The 27204-nt window shown below is 51.8% G+C and overlaps 1 protein-coding gene across 2 annotated transcripts in view; it reads right to left on the minus strand.

The window, feature by feature from the left end:
- Positions 1-201: 201 nt before the first annotated feature.
- KCNH1 (potassium voltage-gated channel subfamily H member 1) overlaps positions 202-27204 on the minus strand; it is a 323861-nt gene continuing 296858 nt past the window's right edge. Inside the window, exon 11 of one of the 2 annotated variants that reach the window (XM_036272815.1) lies at positions 202-1108. In XM_036272815.1, the coding sequence (XP_036128708.1) occupies positions 251-1108 (858 nt within the window). In that variant the 3' untranslated portion in view covers positions 202-250. The remainder of the gene's footprint in view (positions 1109-27204) is intronic. The other variant, XM_036272814.1, reaches the window with a different exon arrangement.

Raw genomic sequence — 27204 nt, forward strand, 5'->3', positions numbered from 1 at the left:
CTTTAGACAGCATGCCCCGTCTCCCGACATTGTGCAAAGACAGTTCTGATGCAGCCGGCGGCCGCAGGGTGGCCGCACCCCCCTCTTCCCACACCCCTGAAAGAGAGCATGTGCCTACGGACTGGGCCCACTGGGATCTTCCGCCAGAAGCCTACGTTGCAAGTTGTTAGTCATGTAGGTGGTTGTGGTGCGGGTGTTGCCGAGGGCAGGGTGGTCGGGTTTTGTCTTTGACTTTTTATGAACAGACCTCTCAGCTTGCTCCAAAAATGTCTCTCTCTGATTCTGGGGACTGGGGCCTGGAGATTTCGAACAGCTCCTGAGGAGACTGAGAGGACCTTCTGGAAGTTAATATCCTGAGGATCTCAGAGAGCTGTTTCTCGAGGCTCGTCATCTTGGCGTGCAGGGCCTTGATGTCCTCCTTCAGCTCGTGCTTCACCTCCAGGAGCGTGGCCTGCAGCGTCTGCTCGGGGATGGGGTAGAAGGAATGCTTGACCTCCGCCAGGATGGGGCTCCGGTCCTGGGGGCTGCGGGCCTCGCCCACGCTGTCCAGGCGCAGGTCGCTCTTGGTGATGCCGCTGTCACACGAATCTGTCTTCTTCAGTGTGGCCTCCCCCGACGCCTTGGTCCTCTCGGGCAGCGTCTCCATGGACTCGGCCTTGGACACCTTGTTCCAGTCCTCGCCCTTCCCGCAAGCGTCCTTGAAGCGGGCCCAGCCCTTGCGCTTGGCGCAGTCGCCGGCCTTGGGGCCCAGGCACTCAGAGCCCGGCGCCTGCAGCTTGGTGTGGTCCGGGACCCCTCCCCCCGGGGTGCAGGCCGCCGGGAAGGGCACGGGAGTGGCGGGGCTCTCGCGGACCGTGACCACGCTGGCCTTCACCAGGCTGTGGTTGGCCAAGGCGTGCTCCACGAGCACACTGCCCTTCTCCACGTCCAGGTCGTCCAGGTCCCGGCCCCCCCTCTCCGCTGCCAGCCGGGCCTCTTTCTGCTGCCGGAACCTCTGGAAGAGTCTCCGGACAGGGTGGTCCGGGGGCAAGATCAGGGGGGCCTCGTTCTTCCTCTTCATGCGCTCTTCCTCCTCCCGCTTCACGTCGCTGATCTTCCGGAACACGATCTGGGGTGAGACACAATGACATGTCGAGTTAACCCCGGGGGCTGAGGCCTCCCGTCCCTTCACACCCCTGCCGGGCCCCGGGGGCTTGTCTCAGTGACGCCTCCACTTGCCTTTTCCTAACACTCCTCTCGGCTTTCCCACAGCGAGACATGGACTCTTGCTGTATCCCCTTCAGGAGAACAAGCGCCTCACCTCTCCATCCCCTGGCCAGGAGGCTGGAGATACCTAACGGCCTCCCCCCAGAGACTGTCCTGGCCCCCAAGCTGGGCCCCCTGTAACCGTCTTTGCTGTAATTCAGCATCGCCTGCAAGCTTCCCAGAAATCACTTTTCTGACCGCACCTCAGACCTACTGCGTTAGGATCTCCAGGTGGGGAGCCCTTGAATGGGAACCGCCAAGCTCCCAGGCGATTCTGACGCAGGTAGCATGTACGTTTGAGCCCCTCTGGTCAAAACCACACCCCAGGGAAGCAAGTTCCCCGCGGCAGGGCTGCCGCTCAGACGGCCACCTGCGGTCTGGACCCTGAGTGAACGTGGCTGGCTGTAGGGTCGCACACGGCAGCCCTCCTGGTCCTCATGGAGCTCTCAGGGAAGACCGAGACCTGACCGTGTGCTCAAGCTTGTCCTGGCCACAGTGAACACGGGGCAGCGCCTCCCATCTGTAAGCACCTCGCTCCAAGCCATGCATTCCTCACCAGAGCTCTACCAGTCCCTGGAGCACACGGTTATTATGCCCAACTTAGAGGAGAAGAGACCAAGGCGCAGATAGTTAACAACAACAAAAATCCTACCCTAGCAGAACAGGGATTGCCTCTTCTGTTCACTGTTTCCAGCACCTGGAAAATGCCTGGTGAGTAGGGGGCCCTTTGTAAATATTTGTGGAGTGAATGAAGAATGAATGAATAACAGATAAATATGAGCTAATGAACCAATGGGAGAATGTCTTCTGCCCGGAAAGATGAAAGCACAGAGATCACAATTAATGTTATAAAAGGAAGGGATTCGTTCGAAACACACGGTCTCCTCACTCACTCTCAACATCAAAGGTCAGGGGCGGCCCTTGAGATTGGAAATGAGATGTTTTAAGGCTAAAGAAACGGAAGCGTTTCTTCAAATATTGAGGCATCGACACAGAACTGATCCAGGAGGGTGTACAGTGCAGCATCCCCGTAGGCTGACACAGGCTTATTATGCATCTGGTGGACAGGCAGCTCCTCCTGGAGGAGTTGGAGGTGCTCTTCAGCCAAACGCCCCACAGGTCGGAATCCCAGACGGGGGGCCTGGGGCCAGCATATTCCGGTGCCGTGGTGGAGTCCTCACGGGGGCAGCTCAGCACTCATGGGCTGGGGCTCTCCTTGGGTCTGTGTTGACCCTTCCGAAACCCTTGGCTTTTTTCCAAAGTATCAACATAGTGCAGCCCTCAGCCATCCTGGGTGCCAGAGGCAGCCCTACCTGGACATCATGGCTCGTCCAATGGACAGGTGAACCAGGAGACAGCGTCCTGCCCTCCAGAAGTGCCTGTACCCTCCTTTGAAAATCGGAGCGTCAAACCAGCACCCCCAAGGACACCAAGCTGATGTGGTCCGACTGCTTCGCTGATCCGGGGTCTAGGGCTCTGCTGCACTCAATTACTTTTTTGGAGAACTCGGCCACGAACTCCTTGTCTCAGAGGCAGACTCGACCTTCAGTCTCATCTCCCCCCCCCATTCCTTCCACCTGACCTTCAGGATTCAGCCCAGGAGTCAGTCATCTGCTCCAACAAGCTTCCCTGACTCTCCCCGACCCCCGGGTCCGAGGACCCTTCCTGGTGGTCCCAAGCATCATCGCGGATCATTGCAATCATTGTTGAGAAGCAGTGTTTTGCTTATTTGTCTTTTCCTTAGGCAGTAGCTCCCTGAAGGCGGGCACAGTGCTTTATTCCGTTGTGTGTGTGGTTTTTTCATCTTCAGTATCATGCCTGGCATATATAATGCTCAATCAACGGTCAATGAATCAATGAATATGTCAGTGGATAAATTATGGCCTTCCCCCTGTTTGTGAAGCCCATGCTAGGGTGAAAGAAGTGATGTGTACGCCCCCTGCAGACGTACATGTACCCCCACACACGTCTGTTTCTAATGTTTGTGGTCTAATGGGGAGGGAGAAAAGGATAAATTACAGGTAGATTTCTCAATAAACAACATATAGGCTCCTGAAGAGTAATATATAAATAAAATCCTAAGGGACTTCCACTTTCACTCATTTTTATTTCAGACTGACCTAAGACTGATCTCATCATCCCTGCCTGACCAATTTTTATTTTTTCAATCTCCTACATGAGCTCAGAGAGCTGATATTTAGAAGTAGCCCTGAAGGTTTTTGCAAAGTACAACTGCTCTTGCATTTTTCTTTTGTATAAACTTGGATCTTTCCGTATTGGGCTTCGTTATAAGATTCCATTCTGGGAAAGGACTCTGCGGTCCAAAAAATCATTTTGAAAACCACTGGATGAGGTCATCTCTAACGTCCCTTCGAGAATGAACAATTAATGATTATACTACTACAGTACTTTTTACTGTGCTTTATAGCTTACTCCACATACTCAAGTGCATTATTTCATTTAAGCCAAAATTCCAGGGAAGGGTGCAGGGGTCTCATCCACAGTTTGACAGTTGAGGAGACTGGGGCTTAGCTGGTGAGTGACCTGCTCCAGGCCACATAGGTAGACGCAGAATGTCAGGGTGTGGACCAGTGCTCTAGGCTGGCCACCAGTTTTCTTCACTCTGGCCATCTGCAGACAGGGCCACACCAACAGAGAGGTGCCAGGGTCTGTCTGGAGAGGTTGTTGCCAGGGCCCCTCCAATCACCCACTGGGAAGGCCCAGCCTTGGAGACAGGCTGACTCAGATGCCGGTGCCAGTAATGGGCTAAGTCCGCTCCTTCCCGGCCAGCCAGGCTCCTGCCAGCCCACAGTGGGGCCTGATGAGTTGGGCATGCGAGGCCCACAAGGAATGCTAGACAGCTCGTAACTTACTGGAATCTGGGGAGACAGGATGCCTTGGGGCAGGGTTGGCCATTGTGCCTCCCTCACCCACCTCCACATCCCTCTGAGGGCTCACCAGCCATGGCCCTGAGCTGGGAGGCCTTTAATGAACAGTGGTTCAGTTGGCTCCTCAAGCTACAGGGCTTTCTAAGAAGCTATTTTCAAGTGTATCTGCAAAACACGATCCCCCTGGGATCCAAGATCAGACAGGACAATCAACCACCTCTTCTGGGTTGCATTCGAAGGGGCCTGGCCCCTCTTAAGCCCACCGAAATGAGGCCAAGGGGAGCAGGCGTCCCCTCAGCGTTCCTGAGCAGGTGGGCCCAGCAGCACCTGGAGGGAAGGAGCTGGGGGAGGAGAGGGACCACCTGGGTCCCAACAGCACAGAGAACGGGAGCCTGCTGCTTAAAAGAGCTCAGACTGCGGAGTAAAAATATACGTAATATATACAATGTCGATTCTCAGGGTCATCATGAATACATGAACAGAGGCTAAGGTATGAATCATAGAAAACTGGAGGTAAACTAAAAGGGATTTATTTGGGCTTTTATTGGCCTCAGACATATATCCCCAAACTGAAACACACAGAAAGCAGTAGCAAGAACACAGGCTTGGAGTGACCCCAACTCTGCTGCTGACTGGCTGCGGTGTGACCTTGGGCAAGTCACGCTCCTCCCTGGCTGGACCTGATCGGCAGTTCTCAAATCTGGCTGCACTTCAGAAGCACTTGCAGAGGGTGTTATCTGGGGAGTGAGACGGCCCTGAGGCAAGGTCAGAAACCAGCCTTTGTGACAAGCTGCCAGGTGGTTCTGCCGCAGGCAGCCTGACCCAGATCAGCTGACCATGGTCCCAGAACCCCTGGATTGATGACTGCCACTCTGCTGTCCTCAGTTCCTCAGTGCGCAGGCATGCTCACGTTGAGTGTGGCCACACACCACCCAGCACCCTCCCCTCCCTGCCTGGCTCAGCCCTCCTGAGCTGTCTGCCACTGAGCTGGGGTAGGAGCGGGGAGGGGGATGACTTCAACAAGCCACTGGTCCCTAAAAGGTGTCTGAAAGGAGACTGGTAGGCCCTGCCATCCCTTTGAGCTCCTTGTCCTTTGATCTGACAAAAGCTGGTTTGCTGTCACGAGAGGAGGACGCGAAGCCACACACACACTTACTGAGCACCCTCTGCATGCAAGGCATACAACATTGTGGCTCCATGGCAGGGGAAGGCCAGGCCTCTCCTCCCGCCAGAACTGGGGCCTGTGTTGGCACTGACTCTTGCCACCGGAGGGACAGAGCGGCATCAGGAGGGCAGGGCCCCAGCCCCAGCGTCCCCGCAGCCTTGGTGCTGTTGCCTTCCTCCGTTTCCTCACCCACCAGCCCTCTGATAGCCCTGCCTGGTTGTCTGGCACAGCATGAAACACAGATGAACACACTGGGCCATTGAAGAAACTGAACACACAGGAAAACAAACTGGAGAGGAACTGATACGATAAGGCAGTTGGTTGGATTTTGCTTCTTGAAAAGGCCACTCCTTAACCTCTCAGAATGGCGTCTTCTGTGGATGATGGAATGAAATGCTACCTTTTCTCTCAACAGCATCACAAACATGTGGACCGCCCAGAACATGGGAGGCCCTGGGCCTCAGGGAGGGACAGGGGGACAGAGGGACTGAGGCCAGTCCAGGTCAGTAATCACTCGTTGAGCGAAGACCATGGGCTGCCAGCGCCCACAGCTAGAAGGGAACAAAGTACAACCCTGCCCTCCGGAGACAGACTGGCGGACTCAGGGGGCCCAGAGTGGGCGGGAGTTAGTGGAGTGACGGACAGCTTGAGCATACGCTTTGGAACTCAGACGGACTTGTTCCCCAGGCCTCAGCGTCCTCATCTCTCAAAGCAGATACTACTACTGATTTCATAAGGCGATCCGGAGGATTAAGCTGCATAATATCAGTAAACCTTTGAGAAGAGTGCTTGACATTTAATAGTTGCTGAGTAAATGTATTACGTATCATTCTTTGAGGGGTGACTTTTAGATGATACTAGAAGGATGAGCTGGAATTAGGTAGAAAAGGGAGAGGTGCTCACACAGGGAACAGCACACGTGATGACATTAAACAGAAATGCCACCAACATAGAAGAGTGTCTTTGTGGCATGGGGCACCCTGGTGGAGAACCTCCGACGTGCCAGGCACCGACTGCTATTAAATGGTGGCTGTGCCCTCATGCCCTCCTGACAGCAGCCCCGGCAGGTGGACACAGTCACTGTCCTTGTTTTTCAAATGAAGAAACTGAAGGGCACAGGGACAGGAGAGCTAAGAGTCAAACCTCAGCCACCAGAGTCCCTGCTCATGCCCACATGCTAAGCCGTTCTGCTGGGGAAATGCCTTGGTTTTAGGGAAAAGGACGATTTTCTCTCGGCTTGTGTTGATAACGTCTAGCCCTGACCTGTCATCCTCTGCTAGTTTCTCTCATGCCCTGTTCATCAGCAAGGTGGCTGATGAAGAGAGACAATCTGGCCAAGGGCAGGGAAGAGGTCAAGAAGGAGGGACTCCCAGGTGCATTAGGCTGTGTGGCCCTTTAATTCGTCAGGATGGGGGGAATGACCTCAGATGACATCCAGCCTTGATTGGTCAAGGCTGTGCAGCTCGGGAGCCGAGTGTTTTGGTTCCTGGAAAAGTCTTGCCTTCCTGGAGAGGGGTGGGGTTGGCAGTTACCCTCAGGACATGGTACTGGGTAGGAAGATGGCACTGGGTGGGAAGAGCAAGAATGCAGAGGTCCTAGTGGGCTTGACCCAAGAAGAATCTGGAGGTGAGAGATGCTTGGCCCTCAGGTGACCTGGTCCAGTGGCTCTCAGAGTGCTGCTCACAGGCTGGCCCCTCCCCCCACCACGCAGCATCTGCACTTTCTTCTGGCATTGAGGACGATCTGTCAGACCTCCGAGTGAGGATTGGCAGCTTCCGGAGAACAGCGCACTCAGCTGCCGGTGCAGGGGAGGCGGAGGCGGGGTATAGCCCAGCCGGTCGTAGAAATGCTCAGTGTCTGGCCCATCTGGGGCTCTGGATGAAGCAGTGTGATTCACAGCCCGCTCCTGGGCCAGGCCCAATGCTAAGCATGCACCGGCCTTATCTAACTCTCAGCCACAAGCCCATGAGGAGTTTACTCCTCTTTCAAAGTGAGGGACTCAGGCCCAGAGAAGTTAAATCCTTTGCTGACAGTTTATTCAATTAGTTTAAAGAACTGTGACCAGAGCTCAAGTCAGCTGACACCCAAGCTCTGCCATCAGGGCTGGGGTCCCTAAAGATTCCAGGGCGAGGGGACCTTGGGAAAGGGAGAGGTTTATGCTTCTCCTCTGCTTGGGAAGCTGCTCTGGGAAGGTCTCTGGGGCCCAGGAGAGAGCCGGGCACCTGGGGGCTAGGGGGACTCTCCTGGTGGGCTGAACACAGGAAACATGGCCAGGACTCCTACTTGCATGGGGCTTAGAGCTTGGCCTGGGCTAAGCAATGAATGTCTTTGAGGACTAAGGAGATAATGAGAAGTTACAACCAATGCTGATTACCCAGGCCCAGCACTGACTCCTGCACTAGGACTGAGCTCCCGGCCTGGGGCCTAGAAGGCATTTCTATCCTCAGGAGTGTTCATCCACCTCTGCGGCAGCCCCATTAGGTTCTTTTGCCAAATGTGGACATAGGATATGCTTATTTCAATCCCAGATGACGCCTCATTCCTAGGGAGCAAGCACAATAATGTGTGTCCCAAACTGTACATTCACACGAAATTCCATGCTGCTTTCCCTCACTGCCTCAGGGCACGGGGCGTGCCCTCCTCTGGCCCGGGCCTGCGCTGGGCTCAGGGACCAGCTCCTCTCAAAAGGGGGCTGGCCATGCAATCTGCCACAGGCCATCTTTCCCAAGCACCTTCCTCCCGCCCCCATCAGCCCGCCCCCTATGAGGCAAGCTGGTTTCCGGTAGAGTAACCCACATCAGTGCATCTGGGAAAGTGACACTTTAATTTTCAGGAAGCAGCTGATGCAGAATTAGGGGACTTGTGGTGCATATCAAGTGGCTGCATCCCTTTCATCTCCTCTGGCCTGTATTTTTTTCCCACACGATATCACTGCCAGCACATGGCATAGGGACGGATACATATGCAGATGGCAGAAGGGGGTCCTGAACCTAGTAGAGAACAGGAAGCTGGCGTACTGGGCTGCAGGCTCTGGCCTTTGCTTTTCATCATTTCTCTGACACGACTAGAAACAAACTGTGGGCTTCTGAACTGGCCCAGAAGCTGACAGTCTGGACAATGTGTCCCTCCCATCCCACACAGATATTCAGCCTGAAGACTTCAAGCAGGGACGCTGCCGTATCTTGGCGGGTGTGGGGGAGGGGAGGCACGGGGAGCATAAGCACTGCACACTGGTCCCCCGTCACTCTCACCCCTGAAGGCTGGTGCCTCCCACAGCTTACCCTGTGGGAAATCCCCAGGGAACAAGACGGGCCACAGGGGCTGGAAGATGCTGGAGAAGGGAGCCCGGAGAATGCCCGCTCCAGGGCCAGGGAAGCAGCGTCCGAGAGGGGCAGAGGCCCTACGACAGGACAGAGCAGAGCAGATGCAGATGGAAAGAAAGTAGAAGAGACAGACAGGCAGCCCTTGCAGAAGAGCCTCACAGGGACGGCGCAGGAGGAACAGCAAGAGCCAGGGCAGAGAAGAGAGGGCACAGGGGCATCAAAATGGCAGAGAAATGAGCCCTGGGGTATCCAAACCATGGCAGGGAGAAGCAGGGGCCACACCCACAGAGGGAGCCCAGAACCAGCGGATCCGGATCATGGCCAACAGGCGCTGCGCTCTCCCTGTGTGGCAGGTGTTCTGAAGCGGTGCAGACACTCTGTGTACGTTATTTCAGTGAATCCGAACAACCCCAGGGGGAAGCTACTATCGTCACCCATTGCACAGATGAGGAAGCTGAGCAGAGAGAGTCTGGACAGTGAGTGAGGGGACGAGTTCAGGCTTGTCTGACACCGAAGCCTGTGGGCTGGGGCATCGGCCGGCTCTCCAGCCTGCAGACCCCTCCAGCTGTCACGGAGAGCTGCTCCTTCCTCCTTGATTCTCATCGGGCGTAGACAACAGGGACTCCACACTTCTACTTGAAAATGGGACTCAGTTTTCTTCTCTCATTCTCACTTCCCTTCAGCGTGTGACAGACCCTGCAACGTAATCTTGTCCCCACACCAGGTCTCTACCTGAGCTCTCTGGCTCTCTGTTGGCACCCTCTCCTGCCCAAAGTGGGTCTCTCTTTGTGCCATTCTCGTGGGCGGCACGTGGATTAAGTGAGATCTAGGGCACATACAACACGTGGCACCCCCAAGGCTCAGTAAATACAGTTCTGCCCCCTCCCACCTCGGACTGAAGGTCTCACCTTCCTCACACTGCAAACGTGGTCCTCGTGGGTCAGTGGGAGGGGCAGTCCTGCCACGGGGGGCCCAAGGAGCTGTGTCTGGTCAGACCCCGGCATGGTGTGGACATGTCGCTGCTCAGACCAAGAGGAAGCAGTACCTTTGTAATGTGAGTATAAGAATGGAGAGCATTGTGCTAAGCGAAATAAGCCAGACGAGAGAAAGACAAGTACCACATGATCTCACTTACACGTGGAATCTAATGTACAAAATAAATTGAAAAAACAAAATAGATTCAGAGACAAAATAGATTCAGAGACATGGAAACATGGGACAGACTGACAGATCTCAGAGGGAAGGGAGGGGAGCGTGGGAAGAGATAAACCAAAGAACTTACATGCATAACCCATGGATACAGACAATAGAGTGGTGAAGGCCAGGGTAGGGGAGGGTCAGAGACAGGGAGGTGGTCAATGGGGGGCAGAAAGGGGAACATTTGTGATACTTTCAACTATAAAGATTTGTAAAAAATGACCAGACAGCCCCACTCTGCAGAGGAGGAGTGTCAATAAGCCATCTTTGGGGGCAGAAGTGAAACCCTTCGGGGCTGGGTAGGTGGATCACCAGGTGTCAAGGGAATTCACTCTAAGATCAACTGAGAAAAGGGGATCAGAGCGGTTGGATAGGATGTGGCCGAGGAGTTTCCTGCCCACCACAGGCAGGACCCACAGGCTCCTGAGTACCTTCCTCTGCTCCACTCACCCCATCCCCAATTTTCAGTGACATTTCAAAACCATTTCACCAATGGACCACACTGTACACATACTATTTTTTCTGGATTAAAAAAAAAAAGTCAGTCTCACCAGATGAGTTCAGCTGGCAGCTGAGTTACAATGATCATTTGTGTGGCTCTGTCACTTATGCTTGGACAAGATTTAAAACAACACAAAAACAAAAACAAAAAAACAACCTTTTATTTTTGTCTGGAGTTCATCATTATCTTTCTTCTCTTTAATTTTTTTATTGACCTGGTTGTCCACCAACCCATCACTAATTTATTTCACATGTCCTTATACCTCTAGTATATGCTCATTAATAATATATTCCATGCGGCTAAGTACATTAGTTCCACCTTTGTTTTCTTCTGGGGACACTGTGTCTGGAACCCGCTGTCCCCTGCTCCGATCTGGCCTGGCTGCTTTCCAGGCCCAGAATCTCCTCTGATGGCTGGCTGTCCTGTGGCTGGCATTTTCTCTTTCTTCGTTTCCTCCTGATTTTGTAGAAACATATCCTCTGGTGGCTCCCCAGGAAAAATGTCCTAAAAGTCATCTGAATCCCTGAATTCCCAAAGATGTCTTATGTCCAGAATTCCAGGATGAAGTATTTTTCCATCAGAATCTTGAAAGTATTGCTCCACTAGCTCCTTTGCTATTGAGATATCCACTCTGATTACTAGGCCGTTGAGAGGAACTGGTATGTTCCTGTGGACATTTTTAGGATTTTTCTTAACCCCTGAAGTTCCAGAATTTCACAATATGCTTGGATGTGGGTTTTCTTCACTCAAAGAGCTGGACACTTGATGATTATACAGCCTGAGGATTCTTGTTCTTCAGTCCTGAAAAGTGTTCTTACATTATTATTTTTTTATATATAGTTTTTCTTTCTTTCTCTTTTTATCTTCTTTCTTTCTGAAATTCCAATGAGTTGAATGTGGGTTTGCTGTTTCAATTTTACCACCTTTCTTTCCTCTTTTGGTTATTTCTTTTTATATAGCATTGTGTTTTGTTTTATGAACCTATTTTAGGTCTTTCAGCATTTTTCTTTTGATCCCTGCATTATCTCTACAGTCACCAGGTTGCATGAGGTAGAGATGAGAACTAGGGATCTTACTATACCACATAAAGACTGTAAATCTACCCCGTGGTTTTTAGCACTGCACAAATACCCCATAGTGATTTGTGTTTCTAAGATTAGAACTTTTCTTGGGTTTTGCAAGAGACAAATAGCTTTTTTTCCTCATCATTAGCTCCTTCTGCATCTGGGCTACAGTTTCCTCCACTTGACTAAATCAGTGACCATCCCTTCATCCACTCTCCATCTTCTAAAATTGTTGCAATCACTCATCTGTTACTTTCACTCTCAATTTTGTTGTCCATGTGAGTTTATGTCTTTATAAAAATTTTTCTTTAGTATCATTTCACTGGGTTTTAGAAGAAAGAAAAAAATAGATGTTTATGTCCAATACCCCATGTTTAACACAATTCTAGTCTCATTTTTATTTTATTTTATTTGTTTATTTATTTATCCTCACTTGAGGACATTTTTTGCATTTATCTTCAGATAGAGCAGGAGGGAGAGAGGGAAGAAGAGAAAGAAAGAAACATCGATGTGAGAGAGACATATCGACTGGCTGCCACCCACACGACCCCAACCAGGGACAAATTGTGACCAAGGTACGTGTCCTTAGCGGGAACCAAACCCGAGACTCTCTGGTCCACAGGCTGATGCTCTAGCTGCTGAGCCAAACCAGCCAGGGCTCTAGTCTCATTTTTAAAGAGACCATTGGAAGTTCTTTCTAACTATATTGTATCCAGAGTTATATTAAAAACAAACACCTGCATGACAAAAGACAACATATGCAAGATTAAAAGACAAATGGAAAAATATTTGTAATTTAGTTATTTAAAAAACTACCTTCTAGAAATTGATTAAAAAAATAATAAAAACCCCCATGTTCCACTCTTTAGAATGAACAAGGATATGCAGAGAGGTCACAGAAAAGGACATAAGACCGTTAAGCATGTGAAAAAGAAGATGTATCTCACTCATAATAAGAGAAATGCCAACTTAAACTGCTCTGAGAAACAACCCCCCCCCCCCACTATCAGGTGAAAATCCTGAAGTTTGACAATCTGCTTTATTAATAAGCATGTGGGGAAGCAAGCATTCTCAGGCATCTCTGGAAAGTTTTTTAAACATCTTTGAATATCAGTTTCCACATCTATAAAATGGAGCTAATAATAGTGCCTGCTAACTTTATAGGGTTATTGTAAAGACCAAAAGAAACACTGCATGTAAGTGCCTAACATACAGAGTCCGCCTTTAGTAACTGCTGCCCATTAACGCCTCTAACATACCTTCGATCGTGTCATGTTGATTCCCACTGCTGCTTCTACCAAAGACAAGAGTAAAGACTGTCTTCGGACTCTCCTATGAGACCTCTGAGAACAAGACCATGGCTCATGTTTCTGCACCCCTGGTGGGGCCAGGCAGAGTGCAGGGCGCATAGCATGTGCTCATTAAACACCTGATTTTGAAGTATAATGGTCTATTCTTAGACCAATCCTGTAATCTCAGGTTTGTGTTCTTACTTTCTCAATGTACTCTGAAGGCCCAGCCCCAAAGCAAGACAGCCCAGACCAGCAGCTAAAACAAACAAGAATTCCAGGTGCCCAGCAGGGGGTGGTCGGTGTTCAGAAATGGTGCCCCAGGACTGAAGGGCAGAGTGCACCCCGTCAGCAGACAGTCCTGGGAGAGATGAGGCCCGTCACTCTGGGATTGCCCATCACGCCCAGCTGTCAGCCTAAGGAAGCAACACCCCCCAGGGAGAGGTGCCGAGCCAGAGCAGACACCACAATGCAATCTCCCTGGGTCAAGGGTGGGGAGAGCGTTGGTGCTACCTGAGAACTTGTCTCAATGGGGGGGGCCCATCCTGCTGCCTGCTGTGAAGTCTACAGGAAGGGAGGGGCCCAGGAGCAGCACAATGCCCGAGGTCTCAACAGAGGATGCTGGACTTCCTGGCCATTTCCAAGTTTAGGTTATCATCCTCGTTTCTAGTTACAATCTCCAGGCCTCAGAGATTAGAGACCCCAGACACCAGCACAGCCTTTGCACACTCACCCCCATTTCTCCTTTGTTTCCCAGTAGCCAGGGAGTCCTCTGATAACAGAGGCAGAGGAGCCCAGAGAGGGATGCTAGAATCAGGGGGACCTGGTCCAGTCCTGTGTCTTCTAAACCATTCAATGCAAGCAGCCGTTACCCCTGGCATAGCAATATGACACGTGGCATTTGTTCCCTGCCTGTGGTTGACAGAAAGCTGGCACACACTGTCTCCTTCGGGACCACGGTGGCCCTGCAGCGTGTGTGGCCAGGCATTCTTATTTTGTATAGACGAAGGGGCAGTCTGGCAGGGCAAGGTCTCTGGCTCTTCCAACCCTAACTGCTAGACTCTTTTTTGAAGTTCCATTCTGTATTTAATTGTTCAATGGTCAATTTTATATTGGTCAATTTTATAAAGCAGACTAAACACACCCAGTTTTGTCTGCCTTCATTTAAATCCAATTCCACCTGCTCTTTCTTCAGACGTGGTGAGGAGCTGGTCAGCGCCCTGTCCTCCTGTGCATAATTTGCAAAGTCAGGGACAGCAGATGACTCATCCAGGAGCCTTCTCTTTGCCGGCTGCAAGCTCAAGCCCCCCTTCCCACCCCGTCAGCAGGGGTCTGTGGGGTTGAAAGTAGGTCGGGAGGGGCTTGGTCTGGTTTTCTCAGGCAGGAGTGAGGGGATGCAGAAGGCAGGGAGGTGCAGCAGCGCACCTGCCCCGACCGACCATGGGAATTCCTCTCTGCACTGAGCATGTTGGAGAAAGCCACAGACTCCATCATCCCTCCTCCCCGCCCCCCAGGGTAGGGGGCAGTGAGGGCACCCGCTGAGAAGTACCTGAAATAGCCAAGACCTACCAGCCTCGCCAGGGAAAAGGGATCGCCCGCTCAGGCCCCTGGTGAAAACCCTTTCTCCCAAGGCTTCGGATCTGAATGCCCTGCGGTTTCTCGTCTGCTCCCAAGAAGCTGACCAAGCCGGCAGAGAAGAATCACAGGCTTCCCAGTCTCTCTTCCCTGGGGTTTCACCTTCACCTCGGGAAGTGCATGAAGGTCTTGGACCGGACAGAGACGATGGTGTGTGATTTGGGACTAACCAAGTAGCAACCATCAGAGCGGCAGTGACAGTCGGGGGGCAGCTGGGAGCTGGAGAGCTGAGTTATATTCCTACCTAAGCCAGAGCTGCTCCTGGGGAACACTGGCCCAAACACCGACCCCATTTGACTATATTTCCATAACCAAAATAAATAAATAAATAACCAAATCCAAAATAAATAAATAACCAATCCATGATTGCTCTGAAGATATAATGGAAGGAAAGTGTTCAGAAGACAGATCTCAGAACTCTCAACTCTCAACTCTGAGGCCTCATGGTCCCTCCTCTCCTTGGTCCCCCTCCCCCTGGGGATCTCCTCGCCTGTAGCTCAGTCAGGGGCCCCTCCCTGCCCGCTCTCAGCCCCTTATGACCAGCTCTCCCTCCCTCCTTACGCCCTCCCTTCCAGGTTAACTGCCTCTTTCCACAGTGTCTGGGCCTCCCAATTCCAATTCCTGTCTGTCCTACCCCATGCCACCCCTAAACAATGCTCCCCAAAACATAAACAGCAGTGACAATGCTGAACACTTACTAAGAGCTGGGAGATGTGCCATCCACCCTTTGCATATTATATTTTCTTCAGTGCTTATGATAATCCTTCAGGGGGTACTATCACTAGCCCCATTTGACAGATGAAGAAACTGAGACTTGGAAAGTGAAAAGGTATAACCAATTCAGATCTAGAGAGTTGGACTCCAGGTCCCGCCTTTGGCCAATTAATTCAACTCCTCTTCGTCAACATTTCCATTCATCTTGAAATCACTCCTCTTCCACGAAGCCTTCTGTAGTGAAAAGGAGGAGGGAAGTCCCTCTTCCACACCCCTGGGCCTCCACTGCGGTCAGCTGCAGGGATTCAGACGCAGCACTCCGCTGGGACTGTGTCGGAGCGTCCCCAGAGGTTACACTGTCTTCCCTTCCCCTTCTACAGCCATTGACTTGTTCAGGGAATGCAAACAACTTCTAGTTTTTGCGCAACAATTCAGAGTGGAAAGTAAAACATATCACAAGATAAGCACAGCATTTGAAAGTCAAATAAAAAATGACCTTTGGCCCAGCCGGTGTGGCTCTGGTTGAGCGTGGACCCATGCACCAAGAGGTCGCAGGTTTGATTCCCGGTCAGGGCACACGCCCAGGTTGTGGGCCCCGATCCTCAGTGGCGGAGCACGCAGGAGGCGACCAATCGATGTTCTCGCTCATTGATGTTTCTATCTCTCTCTCCCTCTCCATGCCTCTCGCTTGAAAAATCAATAAAGAAAAAAAAAAAATGACCTTTGTTTCAGCTACTATTTGGGATTATGTGAACCATGGCTGGAGACTCAGGATGTGGGTGATAGATGCCTAATGATTTAACTAGAACCGCAAACAGTTAAGCTGAAAGGACCTCACATATCACTTTGTTCTACTCCTGGGTTACAGAAGAGGAAACTGAGGCCCAGGAGGGGCAGGGCCTCCTTCCGGCATCACAGCCAGGAACTGGCAGCCTGAAGGGGAACCTGCTGGCTCCTCTGGGTCCCAGACCACGCCTCTCGTCAAGCAGCTGGGGGCAGAAAGGCATCACTAGCGATTCTCGCTAAGCTGAGTGGCTGATTCTCACCGCCTCACCCTCATTTCACAGACGAGGACTCTGAGGCTCAAGGCCACGCCGGCGCTAAGGAAGGGGGCCAAGGCACTGGGAGGTCCCCGCTTCTTCTTGTCCACTTTCTCTCCCTCACGTCACATTTGGCAAGCATATCCCGGACCCACATCATGTCAGCACATGCAGAAGGTTGGGTATGAAGGAGAAAGCATAGACCCTACTCTGGGAATTCGTGGTCCGAGAAAACAGCAGGTGCTGGGGAGGGTGGACTATGTGCAGGGACAGGTAGAGAAGGCATTGAGGTCAGCTCTTCATGACTAATATCTGGGAGGTGTGGGCAAGGGCAGCCATGCCCAGGAGGGCAGAGGGGTGCCAGGTAATCAGTGGCCGAGAGCCCCCCCCCAGCTCTGAAGTGAGGTGTCTGTCCCATGCTCTGCCGGGTGCTGGGTGCCCGCTGCACAGGGTGTCGGCCTGTAATGAGGCAGGCAGGCATTTAACGGGCTTGACCCAGGCTCTCTCCCAGAGACCACTGTTCACATCAGGATCCGTTCAAGGACAGGCACAGCGCAAGCAGTTACTGGCAGTAAAACCCGTGCCGGCTCTGCCCCAGTCCCCTCGCTGATTTTATATGTTCAGTAAAGTGGTTGCCTGGTCCGTGTTCCCAGCGGCGGAGCTTAGGTGGGGGTGCTGGGCCCGGAAGCCCGCCGGTGGCGCAGGAGGGAATGGATGTTCTTCACCACGATGCTGCTTAATGCCCCAGCCAGGGGCAGACCGCGGGCCCCAGATGTGACCTGTCTGCGGGAGCATCTTCTAAAAAGCCTCTTTGTGCTAACAAAGATGAACTCCTACAGCCAGCCCATTCCCTCCGCTTGTGAGTCTATAAAAGGCCTATTAATGGTCTGGTCCAAGGGACAGAACAAATGAAGGGCCTTCCTGGGCCCCCTTGAAACGCCAAATGAATCTGTTCAGACAAACAATCTTCACAGGCCTGCCACCTGCTCTGCAGTGTGCTCCAGCTAGGGTTCAGGTGTGTGATTCAGGCACAAGTGGAGACGACAGATGACGCCAGCCTGGACCCAGCAGCATGCCGCACAGACGCAAACGCAGCAGCACCAACAGAGCATCATGTTCGCTACAGCCGCTCGCCGCCTACTCTCCAGACAGAGGACCACACGGGCCTCGTGTCCACCCCACCGCAACCCAGAGCCAGTCCTGCTGCCTTCACACCTGACTGCTCTCCCCTCCCTGTGCCCGTTTCCACAGGTCAAACCCTCCCTCTTCGGCAAAGGCCTCAGGAATGCCACTTCCTCCAGGAAGTCTTCCTTGAGTCTCCCAGCCAGAGGGCTCAACCCTTCTCTGAACACAGCAGGATCTCCATTCTGCTCTAATAATAAACGACATTTTCTGCCCTAAATTAGTCTTTTATGTAAGTATCTGTGCTCCCCCACTAATTCATCAGCCCCCCCAGGCAGGAATCCTGTCTTGATTCATTTCATCATTCCCAACAGGGAGAATGCAGTGCCTGGCACATAGCCGGAGCTCGTTAAGCCTCCTGAATGAACGAACGCATGAAGGGCGCGCAGGGAGGCAGGGAGGCAGGGAGGCAGGGAGGCGGTTTCAGTTTGCCGCACCTTCTGCTCTTCTTTTCCTGCTGACCCTGCGGAAGGGTTTTTTCAATGACTCTCTGGACTTTATATCAAGTGGGTACAATAAGTGGTAACTGGCATTAGCAAACAGAAAGGTTGTCCGCCTGGTGTGGCTCAGTGGTTGAGCGTTGACCCATGCACCAAGAGGTCGCCAGTTCGATTCCCAGTCAGGGCACATGCCCAGGTTGTGGGCCTGATCCCCAGGGGAGGGGCATGCAGGAGGCGGCCAGTCATCGTTCTCTCTTATCGATGTTTCTATCTCTCTCTCCCTCTCCCTTCCTCTCTATATAAAATCAATAAGAAAAAAAGAAAGGACTCTGGCCCATTTGGCTCAGCTGTTAGAGCGCCGGCCTGCGGTCCCGAGAGACCCAGGTTTGGTTCCCACTAAGGGTGTGTGCCTCGGTTGCAGTTTGTCCCCGGTCCTGGTTGGGTTGTGCGGGTGGCAGCCAGTCGATGTGTCCCTTTCACATCAATGTTTCTCTCTCTCTTCCTCTCTTTCCCTTCCACTCTATCTGAGCAAAAAAATAAAATAAAATAAAAAGGAAAGGTTGCTAATCTGAGAGTCAGCTAGATATTCCTTTCTCAAGCCTGGGAAAGTCAGGCCTCTGATCCCTAGAAGGACAGAAAGGTCCACCACAGCCCGGGGGTGGGGTGGGGCAGGACTCTTGAGAGAAGGGCAGAGTTGGGAAACGAGGAGGAGATTCTGAGAGATGGGACTCCCCAGCCAACAGCGTTCTCTCAAGATGTTCTTTTTGTGCACAGCGACAGGCAGGCAAGGCGTTCGGCCTCTTGGGGGCTCCTGGGTGTGACTCTGGGACTGAACTCTCCTGCAGGGGACAGGAGTGAGGCACAGCACAGAGGCCTCTGCATCCAGCAGCACCCAGGGCCCAGAGCACACGTCACACGTGAGGACCAGAGCACACGTCACACGTGAGGACAAGAGCACATGTCACACGTGAGGACCTGAGCACACGTCACACGTGAGGACCAGAGCACACGTCACACGGAAGGACCTGGGCACACGTCACACGGGAGGACAAGAGCACACGTCACACGGGAGGACAAGAGCACACGTCACACGTGAGGACAAGAGCACATGTCACACGTGAGGACCTGAGCACACGTCACACGTGAGGACCTGAGCACACGTCACACGTGAGGACCAGAGCACACGTCACACGTGAGGACAAGAGCACACGTCACACGTGAGGACCTGAGCGCACGTCACACGTGAGGACCAGAGCGCACGTCACACGGAAGGACCTGGGCACACGTCACACGGGAGGACAAGAGCACACGTCACACGGGAGGACAAGAGCACACGTCACACATGAGGACCTGAGCACACGTCACACGTGAGGACCAGAGCACACGTCACACGGGAGGAACAGGGCACACGTCACACGTGAGGACCAGGGCACACGTCACACGTGAGGACCAGGGCACACGTCACACATGAGGACCAGGACACACGTCACACGGGAGGACCTGAGCACACGTCACACAGGAGGACCTGAGCACACGTCACACGGGAGGAACTGAGAGCCTTCCTCTACTCACGGAAACGGCCCTGTCTAGGAACGTCCAATGAAACAGTGAAATATGTCATCTCTCACTCCCTGAGCTCGTTTACTTGTCCAAGGTCCTCGCCAGCTTGCTTACACTGTATCCCCAGGGTGTGCACCCAGCAGGGGCAGGACAAACAACTGGAGGAGGAATGCAGGACAGAGGCCACAGAGGGGACTTCGTGACTCTCAGAGGCCAGTTCCGTTTCTCTGGAGGAAGCCTGAAGGTGTCCCCTCACCTAGGCACAAGGCCTGAAGGTGTCCCCTCACCGGGGCAGCCACAGCCCCACATATGTTGCTGTTTGTCCGAGCAGGAGGGCAGCAGATCAGAACCCCCTCCCCCCAACTGGATTCACAGACTGCAGTGCCCCTCCGGATGGCTAGTCAGGAGCTACCTCTGAGCTCCGCGCTCAGCCCACAGACACCAAGGCGTCCAGCAAAGGGCACAGACAACCATGCAGTGGCCACAAGGAAAGCTCGACCACTCAAAGCAGTCATCTGAAGTCTCTAGGGCCCATGAAAGGAACGTGTCATGCTACCTCAACTGTGAACAGTATCGGCCTGTCCTGAAATCTACACTTACAAATAAAAACAGTGCTTCTATGAGCTAAACATAGAACCAAGGCAAGGGTTTCACACCGAACCAACATCTCCTGGGGGCTGCTTCTTGACATGTCCGGACACTTGAAAGCAGAAGTCTAACTGGCTCAGGGCTGGGACAGAGAGGACTGGAAAGTGCCCAGGGCTGCCTGGGACCTCACAGCAGGAGGAAGGGGGCGGGGAGAGAAAGAGAAATAGGAATAAATCTTCCTGCTGTTCCAGATCTATTTGGCCCTCTGCAGTGTGGCGAGCAAAGCGTCTGATGCCACACCCACTTCACTTTGATTTTCTCCTTGGTCAGCTTGGCGGTCCGTGCCACCAAATCCAATAAGGAAGCAGAAAGTGGTGTCTAAACGGGCTGCTGTGCTCACAGTCGGGCTCAGATCTTGTCGGAAGGCTCATCTTGGCTTTCCTGCATCATCCCTACTAATGCCTGTGGCCCTCGTGTTCCTGTTTTCAGTGTATTAAAGGACTCTGAGCGCTGCCTCTCCGCGTTTACAGGAACCTGGGCCTGCCCGCACGTCCTGGAATTCTGGCCCACGAGCCCAGGATCAGTGCCAAGGCCTTGGAGAGGGTGCAGACAGTGAGCGACTCCCTCCCTGCCCGGCTCCCCCAGCCCCACCTTCTCCATCCGGAGCCCTGTTACTGTTAAAGGCAATTGTCCTTTAACTTGGGTTTCCTCCTATGTTTGCCCATTTATTTTATTCACCTTTAAATTGGTTTTTCTTCACTTTGGTCCATAAACAGATTCAAAGGTACTTATTTAGATGCACAGAGCACAACAAGGTAAATGATAAAATTAGCAAGAACACGAGGATAGAAGGGAAAGAGAGGCAGTAAACGGGACACGGCCGACCACAAGGTTCTGACAGATGCCACTGATCTAGGTCTGAGTCTCCTAGAGGTCAAGCACAGATGGCGAAGTGGCTGACACGAGGTTGGGAGCAGCCAGCCCTGAACTCACAAAGAGCTCATTGGAGATGCAGTTCTGCTCGGCTTTGGGGAATGTGGTCTGTTCTCTCCTTTCTTCCATAAATATTAAATGAGCATTTTCTCATGGCCAGACCTACAGGCTCTGGGGGCAAAATGCACACCAAGATGTAATCTCTCCTCTTGTTCTCCATAAGAAAATAGATTTACCCCCGCTAACTGTGCTTGGCTTTGGTGGTGAGTTTTTGCCCAGAGGTGTGAGGGGTTGGGGAAGTGGTTGTGGGAAGAACAGACCTTCTGTCTTAGCTTTTCTCTTTTCTCAGCCGCAACGTCTGACCCTTTGTTCTGTCCAGAGAAGCCCTCATCCTTCACAGTCTAACTCAAATGCTGCTTCCTCTAGGAAGCCTTCCTACATGCTTCCAGGCTGAATTAACTGTTCCCACAGCACAAGACAAGTGCTTTAACTTAGCATTTATTTCACTGTTCTTTTCTGCCTTTCCCTTTGGCCTGTCTTTCCCGTGTCTGTATTTCCAGGACACAGCCCAGGGCCAGGCACATAAGCAGCAGTCAGTATGCATCTGCTTGTGCTGTAATAAAGATTTTCATGAATTGGAAGACTCAGAGGTCGCATACCCAGGAGTTAATTTCATTCAGGTCCAAGGTGGCTCTGAGTGGAGCTAGCAGAAATTCCGACAACTCGAACCCATGTCCTGGGAGCCTCCAAGGCCTAGATGGGCTCATGCATTCCTGCTGCTCAGGGAGGGAGGTTTCCCATGACTGTTCGAAACCTTGACATTTTCCTCCGTCCTCAGACCAGCATGCTGCCTGCACGACTATGTCCGTGAGAAGCACGGGAAAGAGAGGCCTTTGGTTTGGCTCAGCGGTTAGAGTGTCAGCCGATGGTCCAGAGAGACCCGGGTTCAGTTCCCACTAAGGGCATGTACCTCGTTTGCAGTTTGTCCCCGGCCCTTGTTGGGTTGTGTGGGTGGCAGCCACTCGATGTGTCCCTTTCACGTCGATGTTTCTCTCTCTCTCTTTTCCTTTCTCTCCTTCCCACTCTATCTGAACAGAAAGTGAAAAAATGTCCTCGGGTGAGAATAAAAAAAAGAAAGAGGCCTTGTCTTCTCTGGGTCTCTACCAGACCTCAGCACCATTTCTGGAAGAACCCATGGGCTGCCGGCACCAGATGGCGCATGCCCAGGCACAGAGTATGCTTGTGGCCACTCCCTGCATGGGGACTAGGACCGGGAGGGACAGGGAGCCTCAGCCTTCAACAGCAGACTCCCACAACACATAGCAGAAACCGTAGGGGACTAGTTTGGCTTGGTTCGACTTTGCACTTCTGATCTCGCTCATAAACCCTCCTCAGGGTTTTGCACCATTATCACTAGGGCATACGTCTCCTGTCCAGAGTTGATCATTACAGACGATCACGATTTTTCAGGGCCAAGAAAGAGGGGCTCGGGGTTCTAAACCAATACCAATAAGCCCATGTGTGACCCTCTGCAGGGCCTGAAGGAGGAGGCTCTCTCAGAGATGTAGCTGAACCAATGCAGCCTTTTGGGGGGCTTGGGAGAGGAGGACTCCTCACTGGAGCTTTCTGGCCTTCAGGAAGAAGAACATAAATGTCAGGGGAAGTTCCAGGGGTCCGGCTGCCCTGGCCTCAGGGCTCCAAAGGGAAGCAGGTGCTGGGATGATGAGATCATCTGGTCTATCAGAGAAGGCGACTATCACGTTAATCCATCCATTTCCTGCCATCCCATTTTCTAAGCACAGACCCCCACCCTGCCCAAAGACGTGCCATTTGCAACTCTTGGGTGGGTGTGGCTTTAAGAAAGTGTGTAACACAAAAATACATTCCTAATGGCAACTCCCAGGATGAGCCCTCAACCAAGACCCACCCAATGCTGTGGCATCAAGTAATTTTGCTCACAACTTTATTGTCCAACAAAGCAGCCAACAGCCACACTATTGGCTCTTTACATTGAGATTAATTTAAATAAAATTAAATTTAAAAATTATTAGCTCAGTTGCATCAGCCACATTTCAAACACTCCATAGTCACAGATGCACTGCATGGGACAGTGCAGATAGATTTCCACCATCACAGAAAGTTCTACTGGACAGAGCTGGCCAGAACTGGGGTCAACCCCTTAAAAATGTGAGAAGTAGCCCCAGACCCCTGAGATGAAGGTTCTGCCCCTTGTAGGCATGGCGGATTGTAATGAAATCCAAAGTAAGGTCATCTTTCTTGCAGAGCTGAATGTATGGAATGAGATGTATACTTTCTTTTAACTTGCAATTGATATTCTTTTTACCTCTTGAACTATGTTGCTTCATTCGTCAATTTGGAGAGCAATCCAATACCACCTCACAAGACGATATGAGGATCAAATGAGACAAAAAAAAATGTCAAACCTACAACCCAAGACCGGGCGCATTAGGCTCCCTTTTGTCCCTGTTTTGGGGTGGCTGTGTGTGTGTGTGCGTGTGTGTGTACGTGCACGCGTGCATCCTTCCCCTCTTTCCTCCATTCCTCTTGAACAGGGGAGCAGGCTGATTTTCACCCTCTGAAAACCAGGGCCACACACTGGAAACTCTTGTAGCAGGACTGACATGCTGTGGCCAAACAGAACTGAGGAGAAGGCACATGAATTATGAGTGAGCATAATTAACAGGAGAAACCTGTTTTGTAGAACTCAGAAAAAGCGTCAGGATTTGTCAAAACAATAAAATCAGTATGGTCAGCCAGAACTTCCTCAGCGAGTAAAAGAAAACAAAGTGTGTATAAAAAAAGGGGTGGCAGGGAGAGAATTGAGGAATTCTTTGTATTCTTTTTTGTTTTTGTGTTTTATCCTCACTGGAGGACATTTTTCCATTTTTTGTTCAGAAAGAGTGGGAGGGAGAGAGATGAAGAGAGAGAGAAAGAGAAACATTGACGTGAAAGGGACACATCGAGTGGCAGCCCCCGGCATGACCCATCCAGGGCCGGGGACAAACTGCAACCGAGGTACATGCCCTTAGCGGAACCGAACCCCGGTCTCTCTGGGCCACAGGCTGACGCTCCAACCACTGGGCCAAACCGGCCAGGGCTCTTTGTATTCTTTTGACAAAAAAAAAAGGGGAGGGGGGTGTGAGCTAAGAAGGTTTAACCGCAGTTTGACAAAGGTCCAACACGCCTGAACTAAGGAGGAGGGTTTACAAACGAGCTTCACGGAGCGGACAGGGCACTGGCTCGTGCACGCGAAACCTCCTCCGTCAAGCGATGACGTCAAGGTGGGAATAATGAGCATGCGCAGTGAAAGGAACCGAGCACGGCGGAGTCTGTCAAGGTCGGGTTAGCTCGGAACAGTCTGGAGGAGCACGTGGACCCATCTGTGCCGAAGACAAAGGGCGAAGCGGTACGGGATAGAATTGTAATTGTATCTAAACTTGAACGTGCTCGCTCTGAAGAACTGGAAACAACAAGGACCTGTTGTTTTCCTCACAAACCCTGGTGGACAACGGTGTGTGTGATAAATCATGGTGGCGTCTCCACGTTGTCTCACCTTGGCCGAATCCCTGCCTGGAGGGACCCTGACCCAGGAAAAGGTGGCCGATCTCTCTCTTGACCTGGGCTGGGATTAATTATAGCACGTTATATGAAGATTATTCTCCCTGCTCCTCACTGTTGCCCAGGACGTTTGGGCCTCCCCAGGGACAGTGGGGAGAGAACAGAGCCAACAAAAACTGCATGTCATGGTGGGAGGGTAACCTCTGACCCTGATGTCGCCTGGTCTTTCTGCAGCTCCTTCCTTTATAATTTCTGCAACCCATACCACTTCTCCTGAAGCTTTGGAGCTAGGAGGACCCTAAGAGACCCAAGTCCAACCTCCCCACTTTCTTGCTCAGACTCAGTGACCCCGAGAGCAATAGGAAGAGCTGTGCTCAGTGCACAGAAGCCCCGAGCAACCGGGAGCCAAGGTGGGGAACCGGCCAGGTCTCCTGCTTCGGCTCAGAGATCTCGCCACTGCATCTTGTGGCCTCTCCCCGACACTGAATTTGCACATGCAGTAGGTGCTTGATGCTCTGGTGACTACAAGCAGCTAAATTTAACCTGCAAGATCCAGGCCCCACTGCCATGGCTCTCAGCCTGCTAATCGGAGTGGTTTTTAATTCTAATGGAAATTCTAGCATGCAAGCGCTTCAGCTCGCAGAGGCTGCCAGCAGCCGTACAAACACTTGGTGGTTTGGGTTAATAAAATTTCTAGGTCTTAGGAAATGCACTTTCTCTTGAGGTATTTTCTGTGTTGTTTTTAGAATAATGAGATCCCTGATGCAGCTCCGAGACTTAACGAAAGACCGTGCAGAAGTGGATGGAAGGAACAGAATTTAGAATTGCTCTTGTGGAGGGACATAATTGCTCCCAGGCAAAAGGCAGAGAGTTGACTCTGTCTCAGTCGCTCGCTGCTTTTTTGAGACAAGTCAGAAGCTGCAGAAAGGAGCTGTCAGAAGCTCAGTGCTAGGTCTGAGCTGTCCCTTTCCCTGTGGCTCCAGGGGGGACCACAGACCTGGCTCAGCCTTTTTATCCTTAAGTTTCTAACCTGACCCATGATCTGCTGAAGATGTGCCCCTCCCCCACATACCCTCACACTTCCCTCCATGCCCATCAACCCATCACCAAGCACTAAGCAAGTTCCAGATCCAAACTCTGTGAGGAGGCCGAGGCCCTGAGCTGGAGCATCAGTGGAGACCACGAACTTCACAAAGACATGCAAAGGAAAATCTGCTCTAAGGCCAAGAGATTGCACTTGGAACCCAAGCAGTCCCCTCCCTCTCTACTTGGACACCGATGATAGTCTGCTGTGCTGCATCACGGGGCTGGAGTGGAGCTCCAGGCAAGGTCGGGAGGCACTCAGGAAAGACTAAGTTCTCTAGCTAGACAGGACTAATGATTCATCTCTAAGACTCCCTAGGGCTCCAAGGGCTTTAGCATCTGTTGCTACATGTTACTTAAACACAGTCCACAGTCACACATATTTATGTCATTCTCCCAGTTTGCAGGGTGGGGCCACCCCCCATTATTCTGGCCATCACAGACAGACTGGCTGTCTTGTTAACAGCGACATCCTTGGTGCTGAGAACAACGCCTGGTACACAGCGGATCCCACCAAATAGTGAGAGTGAAGGAAAGCCAGAGTTCCTTAGGCATGAATTCTGTCTTCCCCACCCCACCTCTGTGTGCCTCCGCCCCAGCACCCTTATCCCTGGGAAGTAGGAAAGGTAATTTACATGTCTCCTCTCAGCCACTGGAGCTCTGTGGGGTCTGATTCACCATCCATCTCTTGGCTGGCACAGTGCATGGACTCAGTGCAAGCGGATGGAATGAATAACCGTCCTCTGTGAGTTTCTATGATGCCCCAGAATTGGGGCCAGTACATCTAAAATCTAAAGTAAAATCTAAAGCCTCAGGGATGGAAAAAGAGAAATTCAATTTACATAATGTGCAGAGGACAGCCTCCCAGAAATCTCGCTGCTGGTTTGCATTCCATTTGTGAGGGGAATCAGGGCTTTCCTGGCAAAACCCTTGCCTTGCTGGGTCGACGTGCTTCCCGTTGCTGCCGCCTCAGAGAAGACAGCTTAACCTGATACAGTCAACACTGATTTATGGAAATGTAAACAGACTTCTGAAGGGCACACACTGCAAGGGGGAAATTCATCAGTAAAGATGTTTGAGTAAAGTACTTAAATAAGCCAGGCAAACCAGATGAAAAACCCAGACAGGCAACCTGCCTGGCCCCACCTATAATGGGCCTCTGCAAATTTCTCAAATCCCTTTCTTTCCCAGGGTGGGGGAAGGGAGAGATACTTTACATTTTTTAAACTTAAAGTTTAAAAAGGATGCTACACAGAGTAAAATTGGGCCTCTCTCATTCTTTTGCCATGAGAGACATGTTCTTATGTTAGGAGGGTCTTGATGGTCATGGTCCATCGCTGTCGCCAATGATGATCATCTGTGCCCTAGGAATGAACATGACCCCTAGGGAGAAGAAGCCTCCCTCATGGGTCCAGCCAAGAAAGGGGGAAGGGTCTACCCTACTCCCCAGGAATCTCCCCCGGGAAGAATCTGAGAAGAACTTGTTCCTCGTGTATCTTTCCTCAAAGCTAACTGCTAACTCGCTGACCTCATCCAGACAGAACGGCCTTCTGGGGACTCATCCAGTGTGCTGAGCAGCCAAGGAACAAACAAAAGCAAAGTGCTTTTGTTCTCCTGGTTCCTCTGGCTTTAAGTCCTTATTTCTTTAAGATTAAAAAGAAAAGCAAATAAGAAATCAATAATTTCAGGACAAAGAAGACAAGTGAACCACGGGAGTGGAGAAGTCCAGCCCTCGGAAGGTGAACACAGGGGCGCCTGTAGTCCAGGCGCGGTTGGC

The sequence above is a fragment of the Molossus molossus genome, unplaced genomic scaffold (genome assembly GCF_014108415.1).
Source record: "Molossus molossus isolate mMolMol1 unplaced genomic scaffold, mMolMol1.p scaffold_m16_p_20, whole genome shotgun sequence".
Lineage (NCBI taxonomy): Eukaryota > Metazoa > Chordata > Mammalia > Chiroptera > Molossidae > Molossus > Molossus molossus.